Here is a 16356-nt window from a genome sequence, read left to right as displayed (position 1 = left end):
AAAATGAGTTTGTCTTCAATCGACATCAAATAATTTCTGTGTTTGGAATAGCTTTGAAATTTCAAAAATTCTCCATGAAAGCAACTCTTTATAAATAACCAAATCTTCTTTGGCCTCATCCCCAAAGAAAACCCAAATTGAACACTTAGGAGCTCGATCAAGCTAAGGGGCAACCCAACAAACACATAATAGGGTTGGCTATATGATTCCCTTTCTAAGAAAACAGAAAATATAAGGCAGAGTATATTGAAAAAATAACTTTTTTTTAACATAGAATATATATATATATATATATAAAGGCTTCAAATCCCACATTGAAAAAACGTAACTTTTTTCTTGTGAACATAAAGTATATATATGAAAGGGCTTTAAATCCCACTTTGAAAAAATAACTTTTTTCTTGGGAACATAGAGTATGTATACGAAAGGGTTTCAAATCTCACATTGAAAAAATAACTTTTTTTCTTGGGAACATAGAGTAAATATACTAAAGGATTTCAAATCCCACATTAAAAAAACATAACATTTTTCTTATGAATATAGAGTATATATATACGAAAGGGCTTTAAATTTCACATTGAAAAAATAACTTTTTTTTCTTGGGAATATAAAGTATATATTAAAGGGTTTCAAATCTCATATTGAAAAGATATTATGTTATCCTTTTAAGTTGAAGTATTTAAACCAAAATTTTTTTTATCCTACATTGAACAAACAAAACTTTTTTCTTGTGAACATAGAGTATATATACGAAAGAGCTTCAAATTCCATATTGAAAAAAACAAAACTTTTTTTTGTGAACATAGAGTATATATACGAAAGAGCTTCAAATTTCATATTGAAAAAACTTAACTTAAAGGGTTTCAAATCTCACATTGAAAAAACATAATTTTTTTTTTGTGAACTTATAGTATATATACAAAAAGACTTTAAATCCCACATTGAAAAAATAATTTTTTTCTTAGGAACATAGAGTATATATACTAAAGGGTTTCAAATTCCACATTGAAAAAACTTATATTTTTTTCTTGTGAACATAGAGTATGTATACAAAAGGGCTTCAAATTTCACATTGAAAAAACAATGTTTTTCTTAGGAACATAGAGTATATATACTATTTTAGCTCTAATGCAATTGACATTATATAGTTGTATTAGTTATTGGGTCAAATGGAGACATGAAACAAATGATTTTATTCAACATTGAATAATTTAGCCTTCATCAATTCAGGTTGAATTGACAATAAGTAGAGATAGATCAAGAGATCATATTGTAGTATTGTTCTATTCTAAACAATGGGTTTTCCAGGTTAATACCAACTTTAAATCGGGTGTTATAAAATCAATCAGATGGGTAGTTAGATTGAATGACAGAACATGCACATCTGGTAAATGATAAACATACCAACTTTCATGTTCACATGTTATTGTATGTTATGTTGAGAATCATTTAGACTTTACACAGTTTGTTGATGATCATTAAACGATTTAGAGCTACAAATTAGTAATGATATAACATGTCGTCCATTACTAGATGAGTTAGAATTGAATGACTACATAGGACCTCAATTTGAAGCAGACTTATCTAAATGGAAACTAGAGTGTGGTCGATGAAGGTATACTCGTTTACATAATGAAATGGATGCAAAAGAGGATCATACACATTATTGATACGATGTGTGCAATGAAATAGGCTATAATAGGAAAACATGTCATATTCAACAATGTATGTATGACAAAAAAAAATGAGTTAAAATATTTTATGACATCTTTCATTAGTATATTAATCTATTTAATTTCACATTAAACACAAATACTCTTATATAGGTGATGCGCACACGAGGTGGTGAATCTTCTTCTTATGTTAGGCATCTATATTATGACGCTAGCATTCTCGGAGAGCATGATTATTTCCATATAGAGTTTGAGTCACAATACCTACTAGGCTTGCTAACACTCCTGTCATGCAATTGTAGGATAAACATCGATCAAAAGGTGTTTTTATTGGGATTGAAAGTATATTTAATTTCAATAACTATTTTCATTACTTAACATTAAGGGTATTATATTTTTATGTTATTATATTTTAGATGGTTATGTAGGATGAGGTCATGATTTATTATCAGACTCATAAGTGGATGAAACTACATGAATGAGTTCAACCATATGTGTTGCAGATTGATTTCTTACACATCAATTATGTAAACTACATCAAGTTTGACCATGGCTTGATCCATGAACTAATTCAACAATGGAGATGTAAGACACATACATTTCATCTTAGGCACAAAAAGATGACACTACATGACGTTGCACTTCCTGTTAATGGACGAACAACCATATTTATTGGAGTGTAATCAAATTACATTATATGAGCATATATTTGGATTACAAGCCCCTCATTTTGAATTGAAAAAGGGTAGAATAAGTTTTAAATGCATTAAAGAGACATTTATAATACCATCAAATGATGTTAACAACGATGTCTTCCGGAGGTATCCATTAAATTATAATTGAGTATGTTGATTATTTGTTAAGTAAATGTGAATCAATATGTTAATTTTAATATGTTATGTAGATATATCAAAGCATATATACTACATCTGCTTGACGGTGCATTATTTATAGACCTCATGAGTAGATATGTGCCTTTAATTTATCTAACGCATCTGGATGATTTTGATGTCATTCTTATATATAGCTAGGGATCTGTTGTATTGGCATGTCTGTACAGACATTTGTGTCTTGCATGCATAAAGATGACCAAACATTTTAGGGGATGTTTGCTACTTCGACATGTATGAATCAAATAATTTAAAATAAATATTTACATTTTAAATGTTTGTTGTTAACATGAAATAAACAACATGTTTTTTTTTTTATTTAATAACAATTATGGTCTTAGAAGCATCTTCATGTGGGTCAGCCTCAAATGCCTAGATTGTCACTTATGATTGTCTAGACTGTGAGGGTTACACTTCAACTTCCACTAGGATGCATGTATTGCAATGTTATTTTGCAATTGTATTCATTTATATTGTCTGATTGTAACTTTAAAAATACAATTAAATTGCCATATTTGTAATGCTAGGTGATGTGATAGTAGAATATTTGATAATAATCCAACATATGTGTTGTCATTTTATCAGAGCGAGCTAGATATGTAATAATCTATCCAAGTATTTTTTGAACTATTTGTTAAAGAAAACAAATTTAACTTCACCAAATTACTGTTGTTTAATATTTTAAAAACTTATCTTCTACATGTCATGTGAATGCCTTATGAGGATGAAATATTGACAGTTACTTCAGCTATTTGCACTAGTGGGATGACTATGTGAACATTAGTGGTCCTGTTGATATTTTTTAAAATGGTTGAGCTACATTGCCTGAATCAGATAATGCAACAATGCAACTATAAACAACACATTCTAGTCGACATTGATACGAGTGATGCATTGCACGCTATAAATTATAGGGGTAAAAATGATGATTATGACTAGTCAAGCCGACATAAAGCATATGTATTACAATGAGATTCATGAAAGAATGAGATATTTATAGAGTGCATCATGTGATTATAGAGTAGGAGTATATGACTTAGTACATGACTATCACATATTGAGTCGTTACATTGGACCCTTGAGCAAGTTTCTCCACTTACATTACATGCAATATGAGCAACATGCCTAATTGATTCAAAATACTTCATGTAATTAAATCTTTCATGTTAAAAAATGCATTTTATTTATCGATATGTTAATTTAACATTAATATTTTATTAATATTGGATTGCCTTGTTGCTATGGAGGGTCAAGAGGCCACAACTATGCTTAGTAATATTGATGAAGAACACGAAAGATACATCTGTGTGTATCGGTGGTTCAATATTTACCATAATGGACTTAATAACTTTGAAGAGAGGTTACTTTTGAGGGTGCAATAGCAAAGAATGAGGCCATCTATACAGAAGTAGAAGCAAGATGTAGTCGTGCTATTGATGAGTCCAGATCATCCAATAGGTGACATAGACATAATTAGATAGGTAAGTTATGTTGATATATTATGGGATTTCAACTTGCTTTCTTGAAGCTACTTGTGATTATAAAATTTGAGAATTTAATTATTGTGGCTTTTTACATGTATTTTTAAACGGGATAAAATTTTGGTTATTGTTTCTAAATAAAGAAAACTCCAACCCAAGTTTTTTAAAATTGAAATTTTTTTTACTCTCTAAAATCATTAGCTAAATTAAATGGAAGATAAAAAAAAAATCTCATAAGAACAATTTTTTGTTAAATTTTAGATGCAGGAGAATTTTGTTATTGGATTTTTGTGGAATTATTGCTGGATTTTCTTGGAATGACCAGGAAACTACTAAAATTTAATTGATATCATAATTATGAAACATGATTTTAATTGGTAATAATAATTTAAAAACACAACATCAATTAAATGTTGCAGTTGAGAAACACTTAAAATGCACAACATGCCTCGTAAACCTGTTCAGTTGTTTCAGCAGAGTAGTAGTAATACAGCATAAACGTGTTCAGTTATTTTATTATAGTAGTAAGTTATTTGCCTCTGGCTAAAAAATCAAAACAACATGGCACCTAATTTCTTTCGTTTCTTTTTTTCTTATTATAAAGAAGAGGCTCATATACAGGATCTTTTGAGAGGAGCTACTGCGAGTTGATCTACAGGGTCATTGTAACCTAATTTCTTTTAAACATGAGGTTCTCGCCAATTTCAAGAGTAGTGGTGGCACCACCATTTCCTTTGTACTTGTACCACTTTGCACAAACTATGAAGTAGCCCATATTTACGACTCCGAGAGCAGCAACCAGGTAGTAGAAGAGGTCCAATCTCCCCTTGCTAAGATCTTCAGGCAACCAATCCCCACAAGCACTCCTTTTAGTTATTTGGTGAACCATGGATATCAAGAATCCACTGAGGTAACTAGATACTGCAACACCAACAAACGATAAAGACCCACCGATGCTTCTCATGTTTTCTGGGAATTGCTTGTAATACAACTCAATTTGTGCTATAATTGTAAATGCCTCAGAAATTCCTATGAGTATCAGCTGAGGTGCCAACCACAATGCTGACAGAGAAGATACGTTGACATTACTTCTCGAGTCCACCCCTACTGGGCTACTGATTGCCAGAGCTCTTCTTCTCTCTTCCACCATGCCAGATATAAGCATTGTGACTATTCCAAGAGCCATGCCAACGCCCATCTTTTGGAGGATTGTGATTCCACCTTCTTTCTTAGTGTACTTGGCTAGCCATGGAACTATCAGGCGATCGTATATAGGTATCCAAATGGTGAGACCAAGCATGGAGAAGATAGCATATGAAGCTGCTGGAATCTTGAAATTAGTATTGCCAAGGCCTCTGTTGGATTGAAGGGCCTGGAAGACTACATAGGTTTGCTGCTGAATTAAACCAGTATAATATAAGAGAGCTGAAGCCCATATGGGAATCACTCGCAACAAGCATTTTACTTCCTCTACTTGTTGCAAGCTGCAAAGTCTCCATGGAGTGGCTGTTGACCCATTTGACATAATTTGGTCTTCAGTGGTCAAGATTGCAGCTTTGTCGAGAAATCTGACAAGCATACATCATCATCATATTGCTATAGTAACAATAAAGAGTTATTAATTAGATAGCATATAGAAAGCAATGTTTTGTTAATTAATTACCTGAATTGATCAGTATAGGGAAGGTTGGAGTTGATGGAACGAGCAGGGATATGGTTAAAAAGGGAGAGCCATGGTTGCTCCGGTAGCTCGAGTTTCCTCTTCTTGACTGCAGCCACTATTACCTGCACCACGCTTGTTAAGGGGCTTCCATCTGGTTTAACTTTGACATAAATCCTCGAACCAGCGAAGAAGAGCACGCATGAACAGAACATCAAGAATGCAGGGATTGCTAGCCCCCAAGCCCAGTTGATATCTGACTGTACATACACCACGACAGTCAAGGATATCATCATGGCAAAAGAGAAGGTGAAGTAGTACCAGTTAAAGAAGCTGGTGATTCCCTTCCTTCCTGATTCGGTTTGGGGATTAAACTGGTCTGCACCGAAAGCCAAGTTACATGGCCTAATACCGCCACCTCCAATTACAAGTAGTCCGAGGCCACTTAATAGAAAAGTCATTTGCCATGGCGTTATTGCAGGACATGCAGCAGTGTCTTGTGTTCCTCTTGCACATCGGGGTGGGTGTAGCTTTGAGATTGCAGCTGTTAGTGCTATTACCACCATCCCCTTCAAAACACAACAGAAAAACATTGATCTCTATCAAATTAGTTGCATCAGGATGAGTTTAAGACTAACACCATCGATGCTTTATGCTCTTACTTTGTGAACTCTATCAAATGTTATATGAATGTATGCTTGATTCTATATGTTTGAGAGGCTCCTCAATAGCGATAATAGTAGTGTTAATTGATTTGTACCAGAAAAGAGGCTATGGAAGCAAATGCCAGTGTCTTGTAACGACCAAAGTAAGTGTCACAGAGGAAGGCTCCTAATAATGTAGCAATGTTGGTGGTACCATTGAAGATATTTACAAGAGTTGTAGCTGTAATGCTTTTCATGTGGAAAACGGTAGTAAGATAGACCAGTAAGTTGGACAAGGTTCCTGTACTCCCCAGCTTCTCAAATGTCTCATTTCCTGCATTTGTTATATGTTACTCCATCTAGGTGAAAAATCCAACTAAGAAATGAAGAAAAACACCCCTAGGCCTTACCTATGACAAAAGGCATGGCTTTTGCTCCTCTGTAGTTCTCACGATGCTCATCTGCAGGCTGCTCCATCATGCTATCCATCCTTGATCCACTGGATTTTCTCTCCTTACTGTGTTTACAATACTAGCTATCTAGGAGAAGATACGTGGAGAGTTGCTTTTCTTTTGGTAAATAATTGTGGGGTGCTTAATGTGATGATATTGTTGATTTCCAATTTGCAAAGGGCCAGCAATGTTGACCAAATTTGCAGTGACAAACAAGGTGTCAACATCTTCATTTAATGCATGTTCCAGATGTGTGAATGCAAATTAAACAAAATAATAAATAAGCAAATAATTTTCTTTATGAGTTGTAAAGATTCTGGAGGTGCAGAATACTGATATTAATCGAGGTTGTCAAAAATATATTTTTAACACGGTATAAAAATTATAAAATAACTCAGATTGTAAATTTTTTTTATTTCATATGGAGTTCAAACACCTTAAAATAAACAATTCAAATAAAAATTCATATATAATTTCAAATACCTTAAAATGCATAGTTCAAATATAAATTCATATATAATTTAAGTAATTTTTTATTAATTAATAATTAATAAATTTAAAACAAATAATTTGCTAGTATGAAAACAATTCAAGAACCAATTCAAATTAATCATGTAATCAATCCAAATATTTGAGTTATGGAAGCATGTATAAATAACTCACAAAACTAAAGTAAAAGGCTCAAATTAGTTCATCATGTTTGATATTAGAGAAATAACTATATTAGTTTACATAGAAATCAGTCATTGTTTTATGAGCAAACAAACTAACCATACACCTAGTCCATTCTTATCATGATACAAACCCAATATATATAAAACAAGAGCATGGCTATGTAAACATCCTATAATAAGAGGAGTAGTTATGAATCTTGTAGACCATTCTTATAGGGTGATGAGGGAAGGGCCTCAATTGATAGAAAAAAAACCCGCAATCCCTTAAGGTTACCTACACTTGAAAAAAAAAGTAAATAAATAAATAAATATAATAATAATTTAATTCTTTATCGCCGCAGTAAATAGGAAAGCCATAATTCATGGTCCAGAGAGTTGGGTGTTTCCTTACTTTTGGTTTTGGAAATTCAGCTTTAGCTTCCGACAGGAATTGCAATAAAAAAAAAAAGACGGGTTTTGGAGTTATATATGATGTAGCAGTATTGTAGTAATCTCCACATTGTTTTCACCAATAAAAAGATATAACACATCAATAAAAGCAATTATTAGGTCCAAAAGACTATTGATGATAAGGTAGTGTTTCACATGTAGCTATTATTTATTAAAATATATTTTTGTTAAAAAATATATTAAAAAATATTTTTTTATTTTATAAAATTTATTTTTAATAACAACATATTAAAAAAATAAAAAAATACTAAAAATAAATTTAAAATAAAAAATAAACTCCCAAAGAAAAAAAAAGATTATTAGATACAAAAAAACTATTGATATTAAATAATTGTTTGACATTATAATAAAAATATTTTTTAAAATATCTTAATATTTACATATCAAAGTAAAAAAAATAATAAATATATTCCACTTCTTACTGCTCCCGAGAAAGAGAGAGAAATCTGCAACAAAAACAGAAAGGGAGACAGCTGTTAAAATCTGCACGCCTAACCCCCCTTCTCTGCCATACATTCATAAGTTTTGAAAGGTAGCAGCCAACCAGGCACAATTGTTAATTTTATCAAACTCGGTAAACTCCGAGTTTACCGAGTTTAATTCTCTGAATTTACCGAGTTTAGTTGAATTTATTGATTGATTCATAAAATTTTATAATTTTACGAATTAACTCGTGAGTTTAACCGCTATGATGTTAATTCTTTATTATTAACGATGTTCCATGCTCTCTTACAGCCGAGGATTGTGGCTGCCCTCCAATCATGGGTCGATAAGCGTAGAATCAATACTTACAAGGAGATTAAAAAGGTGAGATCCATTTTTATAAAAAGAAAAAACTAAAAAGTTCTGTTAAGTTTTAGGACCCACAAGTTTACTTTTATGATTTTCTTCCGTCAAAATTCACATTTGATTTACTACTCATATTATCCTTAATTGGCTCTGTGTGTGTGTGTGTGTACCTGTTAATTAATTGTTATAATTAAGCGCACAAATCAATATATATTTCAAGGGAGTATATATTGATTTGTGCGCTTAATTATAACAATTAATTATCCGGTAACCTTCGAGAACATTGGGAAATAATTCGTAGGCTTGCAACGGGACAACTGTTGGATGCCATAGATGAGTTGTTTAGGGGGTTGCTCCGTTGAGTTAGAGCTTACCCATTGAACATTCCTGGAACTGCCTATCGCCATGTTCTGCAGGTTCAAACCCGTTCAATAAACTAGTTCTCTTTTAACCTGGCCTTACCTGCTTAAGAGGTCAATTTCCTGCTTATGTGACTCACTCTCCAAATATCTGTAAAGGCTTAGATTTGTCATAAGGAGGATAAAGTATGGAATATTATAATATAATCTATCATATATCTATCTATGGTGTTCGCTGTGACAGTGCAAGAAGAAGCTTGACGCAATATTCAGAGGGGAACTTGAGAAGAAGAAAAGGCAACATGAGTCTGAGAAGGAAGACAAATGATCTAATGGATATTGGACTGATGCAAATTGAAGACGATGAAGGAAGTCAATTAAGTGATCAAGAGGTTCTAGACAACATTGTTGGCCTTGTTATTGCTTCAACGTGGGCTATTTACTATCTTGCCAAGTATCCTATTGTCCTCGCAAAGCTACGGGTATGATTTGTACAAGAAGAAATAGCTAGATTTTCGCAAACGAAATTGCAGTTTTCTTCGTTTGACATTTTCTTTTTTATAGGAGGAGAACACGGCTCCATGCAAGAACAAAAAAGGAGATTTCATTACACAGGTGAAGATCGATGTTGCTAAACTCAAGTACACAAACAAGGTATGGATGCATTAAGTAGCTAGGTTTGGTACACCGTTCCCTGTCTTTAACTGTTAATAACTATCATCTTACTTAGCTCTCGCTCTATATTCTTCAAGCAGGTGGCGGAAGAAACTATAAGAATGGCCAATTGGCCATCATTGCAGCGTTTGTTTTTAGAATGGCCACCAGAGAAGTTGAGTATAAAGGTACCTCTGATCATTAGCTTTTTGGTCTCTTTTTCTCCTGGTAAGTTCTGGAGGATAGTTGAATTGATCGAATAGATGATAAATATCAATGGCTATACACATAGGTTATAAGATACCGAAGATTTGGAAAGTGATTATCTGGGCTCGATACTTCCATACAAATCCTGAAAACTTTGAGGATCCTACGTACCCAGACAGATGGAATGTAAGTTTCAAAATTGCAAATTACATGAGAAAGCTGAATATTATGCCTGGCTTATCATTACAACAATTTTCTTACATAGGAACCGGCAAGGCCTGGAACACATCAAGTTTTTGGTAATGGATCTAGAATCTGTCCAGGAAACATGCTTGCTCGCCTACAACTGGCACTTTTTTTACATCATTTGTCTGTAGGATACAAGTAAGCAACCAAATCTTTTTTCACTAGTCACATGCTTTGTTAAACGTTATGAATGTTGGTATATAGAAACAATTAACTGTATTGTTATTATGTTCTTAGTTCTGTTATGTACGATGATGCAAACCTACCTTAATGACATGTATTCTTCTCACCTTGCCATAACATGAACACCCTCTTTCTAATGAAATTTCAGGTGGGAACTGCTTGATCCTGATGCTGACATGAATTATCTTTCACATCAAATGCCAGTTGATGGGGTTGAGATTGTATTCGACAAGATTTAGTAATTTCTTTCTTGTTACTTGTAATGTATAATATTATTGAATAATAATACTAAATTATCAGATAATAATAAGTCAATTTACTGGTTGTGAGACTGGCTAAAAAGGATTTATCGGTGTAGCAGATTAAGGAAGCCTACGTACGTCAACTGTCTTCTAGTATTATGCGTACTCGCAATACATACAGCCACAAAAATGTTTGCTCTTCAAATCTTCAAAATATAATTCTGGTTTAATTATTACAAGTAAAATAAATTTATAATATAATTATGAAAACCAGGTTCGAATCTAAATTTTTTTTTAGTTTAATTTTTCTATAATATACTCTGAAATAAAAAAAAAAATGAAGATTTGAATGAAAAATTAAAGAAATAATAATTTTAAAAATAATAAATTAATATCTCGTTAATTTAGTTCAAGGATCCACATATTTATTTCTATATAAATTTTTCCAGCAATTTAATTAATATAAATGAATATAATAAAAAAATGAAAAGAAAAATCATGAATTAATCCAAAATAATATACTCGTCAACACCATTTGCAATTCATAAATTAATAAAACAAATCACAAAATTATTTGAACAATAAATAGATCACATATGAGGATTAAAATTAATCTTTAAAAGTCATCAAAATGGGCTGGAATGTGAAGAAAATTGCTAAAAAAGAAACTTTTTTGGGCCTTAGACTACATACACAAACTAACAAGTTAGATTGTGAAGCTTTGCTGCTCATGCTGTGAAGGTAAGATTGTGTCAACCACTTTCACTGGAGATGGAAGATCCAAGGTTGAAAATATGGATTTTGTTGCTTGACAAATTGGACTCCTGTTATTTTTTTTCTTCTTTTTCCCTTGTGTTAGGGTTTTTGTTCTTGGTTTTTTGTCTTATTTTTACCAGGTCTTTTGTTTGGCTAGACTTTGAAAGGGTCTCTCCTTTCAATCTTTTTATGTGTCAATCCCTTGAAATTGTATGAGTGTCTTTTATTTATATTGCTTGGAATTATCTGCAAAACAGGAGAAACTAAACTAGAAAAATAATATTAGGTAATTATATTGTTTCATTCTTGATTATGGATTTTTAATTAATTAAATCTTATGTTCTTAATGTATAGGATCTCTTTCAATAATTTTTTAATTTTGCTTGATTTTCTATTATTTCTTTTCATCCTATTTTGCATGATCTCCCATAATTATTTTTAGTTCCTAATCACATTAATTTCTTTCTATTTATTTCACTCCCTAAATTCTTTTTTTTTTCTCTCTTTTTTTATTATTTATACAATCATCATTCAGATATAATTAAAAAGAAAAATTAAGGGTAAAAAATGGGTTAGAACACTTATGTGTTGTAAACTTGTAGTAGTGAGTTAGACGATGAAGACCCGTCCTTGGGCACATCTGTCATCAGTGGCGGAGCCACGTGGAGACAAAAGGGGGCAATTGCCCCCTTAACTTTTTTTTTTAAAAAAAATTAATATATTAGTTTAGGGAATTTACTGAAGGGAAGAAAAACGGAAACCTGCATTGTTTATAATTGTAGGCTTATGATATAATATAATAAATATAAACAGCTCATTGCACAATTTTTTTTTCTTTTTCCCTTTTGTTTCCATATTAAATTGATGGTATCGGGCCTTCCAGCTTTAAAATATGGAATCCCTAGCTATTAAAGAGTATTTTTTGTTCCCTGCTTTTGCTGTGTTGTTCTTTTCATGAGTTACTCTGCTGCTTTGTTCTTTTCATGAGCTGTTGTTCTTTGCCTCTCTCGTATGCAAATTTCTCATCAAGTATAGGCAAGCAATTAATCTTTTTTTCCTTTTGCTTTATATTTTAGGTAAATTTTCTTTATTTATTTTATTGTTTAATTTTAATTTTATTCTTTTATAATTAGTTATTAAAAATATTAGGGTTTATGATAATTTTTGGGTTTTGATATAAATATGTTCAAAATAAATGTTTAAATCTACTAATTTAATCAATTAAATATTTCTTTTCTTATTAGAAAGGAATAAATTAATATTCATACAAAACCACTATTCTTGACATCTCTTGCATTGGCATAGTAGTTTATTGAAATTTAATATTTTTATATGACTTGTTTGTAAGTAAAAATGTCAAGTAGAAAGCATGTTTTTCAAGAATTGTTTCTCTTACACATACACTAGGCATTGCTCCTCAATTAAATATCTATAAATAATTAAGTATAATTTAATCAATATACTTATTATATATATAGATATGAATTGAAATAGGTTTTGATTTTGATGAATTGATGTGTATTTTGCTATGAATTTCATATGAAAGATTTAGAATTATTATCAAAATATGAAAACTCGAAGAGAACAATTATAATGTAAGTTTTTTCATTTTAAAAATATTTTTAAATTAATTTTACTTGATATGAATTAGTATATATGATTTGAATTGATTTTTAATGTATATCTATATAATTTAGTATTTGTTAATAATTTACCTCCACATTGAAAAAACTCTGGCTCCGCCACTGTCTGTCATTAGTTGATTAATCAAAATTTAGAGAGATTGGTGGATTTTCAAGTTCTTTATAGCCATAAAGCTGACACAACTTCATTGCTTATACTGATTACGCATCTAGTGTAGCAAGAATGAGTTTACCTATATTAAAAAATCTGACTGGGGTTTACACAAAACTTTATAGGAAAAAAAAAGGGGTAAAATTATAGAAATTGAGTTTATGGGATTGGTCATCATTTATAGTTGAATGTGGCCCTATTTAAATTGTTATAGATTTTGAATCCTATATGTATAAATAATTATAAATGTATACAAATAGTAGTATAAGACACAAAGATTTATTAAATTCTAATACAAGCTAAATTCTTTTCCATTAACACACATCGAACTTAATAATTTAATCTCTTGCTTCTACTTAGTTATTCTGTTAAGGACTCATGCTTTGATTGATATTAAATCTTTTTAGTTATGTGCAATTCGAATTTTGTTGGTTGATCATGATTTCTAAAAATTTAATTGATTAATTGACTATTTTTTTAATATTATTAGTCGATGGAAAGCTCTTCCAACTCAATAAATTTTTATTATTCATGAATGATTTCGGCTCTCTTCCCCTGTAACTATGTTTATTTATGATTTATTTTAAGTATAAATAATTTGACAAATTGCTCTAATTCTATTTATGTGGAAATTTTAAGAACTCAAGTGATTTATATATCTTCTTTGCTTTCGAAGCTGTTTTATCGAGCAGAGTGGGCCATTCTATTCGCTATGAGTTTCCACCTTCATTTCGAGGCCGAACAAATTGTTGATCCATGAAAAAGACTCGAAGGACATTTTATTCAACATTTAATTGAATATTTACTGGATAATTTTATTTGCATTAAAAAGACTCGTAGCATCTTGTTTAAAGAGTATCTTTATGGTTGTTTTTTAAAATATTTTTTATTTAAAAATTATTAAAATAATGTTTTTTTTTTAAATTATTTTGATTTTAGCGCATTAAAATGATTGAAAAAAAAAATTAATTAAATTGAAATAAAAAAAAAATTTAATTTTTTTTAAAAACACAAAAACAAAAAAAATTAATTAATATGAAAAAATTCACTTATCATTCATACTAACATGAAAAAAAATTACATAAAAATATTACTCTCATGGAGTATTTGGTTGGTCACATCTTTGAATTGTTCTCTGCACCGTTCATCATATATTTGAAGCCACAGACCGCACCATTGAAAGCAACCACCAGCTAGGTTGCTTCAATTGCAAACTTGCATCGAATAAAGATTGTCATCATGTTCGAAACATAGCAAGTCATCATTTGGCCATTGGTTTTCAACAGAGTCTATAAATATATCATCTTTACACTTTTGACCCAAACGGCTCCCTTTTAATGAAGGTCGACCATGTATGGTTCTGCATTATAATCATTGTTAGTGAGCTTTTCTCCTGCTTGATCCGGTTCGGAAATGTGTTTTCAAATCATGTTTTTTAAAAATTATTTTTTTTAATGATTTTTAGATCATTTTAATGTGTTGATTTTAAAAATAAAAAAATATATTTTATTTTGAATATATTTCTAAATAAAAAATATTTTTAACAACATCTTGAGTTCAGGATGAACATGACGAGGATTTAATGTAATCTTTTACCGTTAGATTATTGAGATTGCAGTAAAATAAGACCTCAATTACTGTTTTTGATTTTGATTAAGAATATGTGTCGTTATGAACAATGTTGTTTTCAAGGAATTCAATTTTTTTTTATTAGTGAAAAAATCAAGAATTGTTTTAAAACGACGACGTCGTGTACACTTATACTAACGGTTGAAGCTGGATCAAATTTGACTGAATGTCTTAATTTGTTTAATAAAAATAATATGAGGATATGATAGAACAAATCGATAATTTAAGTCTTATTTTAGAACAATCCTAATAGTTTATGGATAAAATATACTATTAAACCCATCTTGGAGCATGGACCAACCTGATTGATATCATTGCAAGCAAGCATCATGCAATTGATGAATTAAAATTAGTTGATTAACTAATAATTCCTAATAACATTATCTCAAACAATGAAGTCGAAGAACACAATTTTACTACGTGCATTGATTTATTTTTTGCTCCTTTAATAAATAGTTTTGGTGTAGAAAATTGTATTCTATTCGGTTGTTCCTTCTGATCGCAAGCAACTCATTAGGGAACAAGTACTTTAAAACATTAAATAGACCATTTATGAGTATGTTTTTTTTATGTTTTAAAGTATTTTTTTAAATAATTTTTAAATTTTAAATTAATAATTTTTGATGTTTTTAGATTATTTTGATGTAATGATATTAAAAATATTTTTTTAAAAAATAAAATTTTTTTATTTTAATACATATTCAAATAAAAAAATATTTAAAAAATAACAATCATACTACTCTAAGAAAAAAAATATCTACCCTCTTTATATCTATCCCAATGTGATGTCTTGGCTTATTTTACATTTTTCCTAAAACTACGACGTTAAAACTCCAAAGTTTATTTTATTTTATTTTTATTTTTTACTTTACAAGACTAGCATTGATCTTTTCAGTTGGTCATCAGTTGACCGGTAGATAATTTGGTGTTTCTTTTGTTTTGAAAGTACCCATTTACCATGTTTCTCGTTTCTTGAATTAAACTTCTTCTTTTTCTTTTTTTATTTTATTTTATAAATGAATGTATTTTCAGTTTTGGCAAGAGTGTATATGATTAGGGGCTTTTTGTTTAATTTAAATGTGTCCATTAACATATAATATGATGGTGAATTCACCTTGTAAAACGAGTTATACTCTATTCAAGATTTGGAGTACATTATTAGATAATTGGCTGAGATATCTTCTAGAACTTTTTATTAAACCTAACTAAGATGTTTAAATTTTAATTTTTTAAATCATCATGTTTGCAAATTTTTTATGTTGGTTATAGAATAACTAGAATATATATTTACTTTGTTAAAGAACCATTTCAATTTAATAGTTTAAACTGTTAGGTTATGTCTCAAAATATAATTTATATTATTCTTTAATAAACTCCTCAAGTAAAAATCTTTTTGATTTGAAACTTGGACAGATCTATATTTGCACTTGATTTTTACTAAATAAATAAGGATTGTGAGATTCGAACTCGGGATCGCTTGGTTATCAAGATTTTAATACCACGACAAAGAACCATTTCAATCCAAAAACTTAAACTTTTAGATGAGATCTCAATGTATATTTATATTATTCTT

At 30.3% G+C, this 16356-nt stretch overlaps 2 protein-coding genes across 3 annotated transcripts; one reads left to right on the top strand and one right to left on the bottom strand.

The window, feature by feature from the left end:
- Positions 1-4532: 4532 nt before the first annotated feature.
- LOC118049499 (protein NRT1/ PTR FAMILY 2.11-like) lies at positions 4533-6947 on the bottom strand. Its single transcript, XM_035059498.2, has 4 exons — positions 6759-6947; positions 6465-6682; positions 5708-6273; positions 4533-5612 (listed from the first exon to the last, which is right to left on the bottom strand). The coding sequence occupies exons 1-4, from the start codon at positions 6835-6837 to the stop codon at positions 4715-4717; spliced, it is 1761 nt and encodes a 586-aa protein (XP_034915389.1). The 5' UTR covers positions 6838-6947; the 3' UTR covers positions 4533-4714.
- A 1407-nt stretch (positions 6948-8354) lies between these two features.
- LOC140956202 (ent-kaurenoic acid oxidase 1-like) lies at positions 8355-10693 on the top strand. Of its 2 annotated transcripts, none has more exons than XM_073412835.1 (6): positions 8355-8456; positions 8660-8731; positions 9317-9726; positions 9828-9914; positions 10199-10317; positions 10511-10693. In XM_073412835.1, exons 4-6 carry the CDS (start codon positions 9849-9851, stop codon positions 10599-10601), a joined length of 276 nt encoding a protein of 91 aa, XP_073268936.1. In that variant the 5' UTR covers positions 8355-8456; positions 8660-8731; positions 9317-9726; positions 9828-9848; the 3' UTR covers positions 10602-10693. The 2 variants fall into 2 exon arrangements, with proteins under 2 accessions (XP_073268936.1, XP_073268935.1); XM_073412834.1 differs by having other exon boundaries at positions 8386-8498; positions 8660-9129.
- Positions 10694-16356: the final 5663 nt, after the last annotated feature.

This window comes from Populus alba, chromosome 12, assembly GCF_005239225.2.
Source record: "Populus alba chromosome 12, ASM523922v2, whole genome shotgun sequence".
Taxonomy (NCBI): domain Eukaryota; kingdom Viridiplantae; phylum Streptophyta; class Magnoliopsida; order Malpighiales; family Salicaceae; genus Populus; species Populus alba.
This window is presented reverse-complemented; position numbering and strand designations above follow the sequence as displayed.